Source organism: Galeopterus variegatus, unplaced genomic scaffold, assembly GCF_000696425.1.
Source record: "Galeopterus variegatus unplaced genomic scaffold, G_variegatus-3.0.2 Scaffold959, whole genome shotgun sequence".
Classification (NCBI taxonomy): Eukaryota; Metazoa; Chordata; class Mammalia; order Dermoptera; family Cynocephalidae; genus Galeopterus; species Galeopterus variegatus.
In genome coordinates, this window is record NW_007727070.1 from 452,041 (window position 1) to 454,838 (window position 2,798).

The 2,798-nt window shown below is 58.5% G+C and overlaps 1 protein-coding gene across 1 annotated transcript in view; it reads right to left on the reverse strand.

Annotated features, from left to right (window-relative positions):
* Nucleotides 1–2,011: 2,011 nt before the first annotated feature.
* The window catches only part of ANKRD63 (ankyrin repeat domain 63), a 1,477-nt gene continuing 690 nt past the window's right edge, over nucleotides 2,012–2,798 (reverse strand). Inside the window, exon 2 of the mRNA XM_008573729.1 lies at nucleotides 2,012–2,796. Within this exon, the coding sequence (XP_008571951.1) occupies nucleotides 2,338–2,796 (459 nt within the window). The 3' untranslated portion in view covers nucleotides 2,012–2,337. The remainder of the gene's footprint in view (nucleotides 2,797–2,798) is intronic.

Here is a 2,798-nt window from a genome sequence, read left to right on the forward strand (position 1 = left end):
GGGGGGGGGGGGAGGGGGGGGACCAGAAGAGGCAAATGTTTGGGGAGAAGAGGGTGGGGGAAGAGCAGAACACCTCATACATAAAAGCAAGTATCTTCAGAAGAAAACAGTGTATAATCAGTAGGTCCCAAGGTTCAGAAATCAAGAGAAGGGTTGGCAGCTCCAGTTTTTCGGAAGCGTTAAGGACAGGGAGCCTTAACTTGGGAGATTTAACTTGGGGTCTTTAGTGAAGGGTCTGGGCTCCTGCTATTCCCGATGCGCGTTTCTTTGTGCATTGTCCCTCACTTCACTACTGTGAAGTGACTTCAAGTATCCGGATTTAATATTCTACAACAACAAGAGAATTTCATGGGTAAATGCACACGGTGGGAGAAGTACAAAGTGGTGATTCCAAATAAAACCAGAAGTCTGAGCTCGGAGCCAGGGCGCAGCGAGGACAGCGCCGCGCTGCCACCAGGGGGCCCCAGAGATCACGTTCAAGGCGCGGGGAGTGCGTGTGTAAGAACTGGGGAGTGTGTGCGCGTGTGTGCGCGCGCGCGTGGATTGGGGAGGTGTCTGACACCTGCACAAGGCCCGCTCCTGACCTCCAATTCTCGCCCTGGGCAGTTCCTGCGGGGTTAATGGTGAGAAACCTTCCGTTCTGCAAAGACGAATAGATCGACGTCTTGAAAAGACCCCATGGCAGGCAGGTGAGGGGCTGCACGCTCAACCCTCGGGGTTCACAAAAAGAGCCCCACCTGCCGCCACGCCGCGGGCTAAGCGCAGACACACGGGCTAGCGCTACCGCGGAGCCCTAGTGCACGCGATCCGTCAGACCCCCTGCCCCCTCCCTCCAGGCCGGTATAGAGTAGGGGGCGGGGGCGGGGAAAGAGGGGACAAAGGGCCTTTAATCACCTCTCGGCGGTTACCTCTGACTCACTAATCTGCCCAGTAATAAAGTTGGGCTGGGCCTGCGTCCCACGCGGTGGGGCAGAGGCAGGGGTCCTTGGTCTCGACCTGTAGCATCCATCATCCGCCCTGCCCTCCATTAACAGCCCAGCGAGAAGCGGGAGCCGTTTAACAGGCCCCTTCCAGCTCTCGCCGGAGTTTGATGTAATTTAAACCCGGACCTGCGGCTCGTGTGGGCTCCCAACTCCTGCGCGCCGCCGTTTAACGTCTCAAACACTTCAGTCAATTATCCCCCTCGTGGAGCTTCTATTTAAAGAGATATTGTCAGGTTGTTAAGCCTCGGATCAAACCCGCTGGTTTCTGCTTCACATACAAAGGCTCAAAACACGAGTTCTTTGAGGATTGGAAGAAATACAATTAAGCAAAGCTTTCGCAACCGTTCCACCCTGCAGGAGCACCCACGTGCGGGACGGGGGAGCTGGGAGGCGGTGGGGGCGGGAAAGTGCTAAATCCTTTCCATTTCAGGCCTCTGAGAGTGGAAATAAGGCTGGGCCACAGGGATAAGGCGTTGAACCTCAAAGATGCAATTCAAGTGCATCTGAGCTGAGGAGCAGGCTGGCTCAGGAGCCTGGAGTTGGGCTGCGTAGGGGTTGCTGGAGCAATGCCCCCCACATCGTCAGTAAAGTTGAATCCTGGTCTGCCTGGGGTAGAGGCAGAGGGAGCTGGAGTTGTCCATAAGGTTGTTGAAGGGACAACTGGTGTTCAACACCAGGTACTCTGCCACCCCCAAAATATGTCTTCATTGTCTTGCGGCAGGAGTTTCTACTCCAGAAAAACTTAACGGCCAGGTTCCTTCCTAATCAGCCCTCCTGTGCAGAAAGGCTCTGGGGCTCCTCTCGGTCCTCCCCTTCTCCAACATAAGAGAAAGGCGGACTTTGGTAGTTTGTGGCATTATTGTCAGCATCACCAGGCAGAGGGGAGAGGTTGAGCCTTTGTTCTCTCCAAAGTCTACTCTTCCGCTTGTCTGGCTGGCAGGGTGTTGGGAAACCCAGCAAGAGGATGGAGAGCCGGTAGGAGCCGGCAGGAAACTAGGCAGACCCAGGACTGAGCCTTAGGGTTGGGGGAGGGGGGTTCACCTTCCTGGCTGAAAGGCTGTAGCCTATGGAACACCTCGCCTACCAGGGACAGGAGAGGCAGGCCGTAGTGAAGCTGAAAGACCTACCGGGGAATACCAACGAGCACAGAAAAAGTAAGATGGGGGTCCCTTTCTTATTTCTGGTGGAGAGCTGGTGGAGATCCCGCTTTGGCAGCGAGGACAAGTTTCGAGATGGCGGCGGTGGGGGGAGAGGACCAACTGCGAGAAAGTGAGGGACCTGGAAGAAAGGGAGAAATGCCAGTGGAGCAGAGGCGGGAAAGTGGAGGGGAATAGGGCTCGGGGCTCGGCGCTGTTTACCGCTGAGCGTGCAGCACCACAGCCTCCGTGCCCGCCTGCCAAGGCTCAGGCCCAGGCACTGAGAGGGGCAGAGCGTTGGCCTCTAACTCCGGGCCACTCTCGGGCCCTGGCGCCTCCCCGACCAGGCTAGGGATGTCTGGGGCTGTGGAGCGTCGGCGCAAACCCAGGCGACCAGAGCCGGGGCCGCCTTCCGGGTGGGGGCTGAGGCCGATGGGGGCTTGCACTAAGGTTGTGGGCGCTCCCTCCAGAACCTCATGTGAGCGCCACCGCCCAGTCCCGGAAGACTGAGGCGAGTTTGGTCGTGCTATCAGGGCCCCCGCCCGTAGGCGGGCCGCCTCCTCTTCGGTCACAGCCCCCAGCGCCAGACTCATGCTCCGGCCCAGCTCGGGCCGCTCGCTGCCCTGCGCCCGGTGCCGGCCCGAGCTCTTGCCCGCTGAGCCAGCCTCGCCGCCATGGC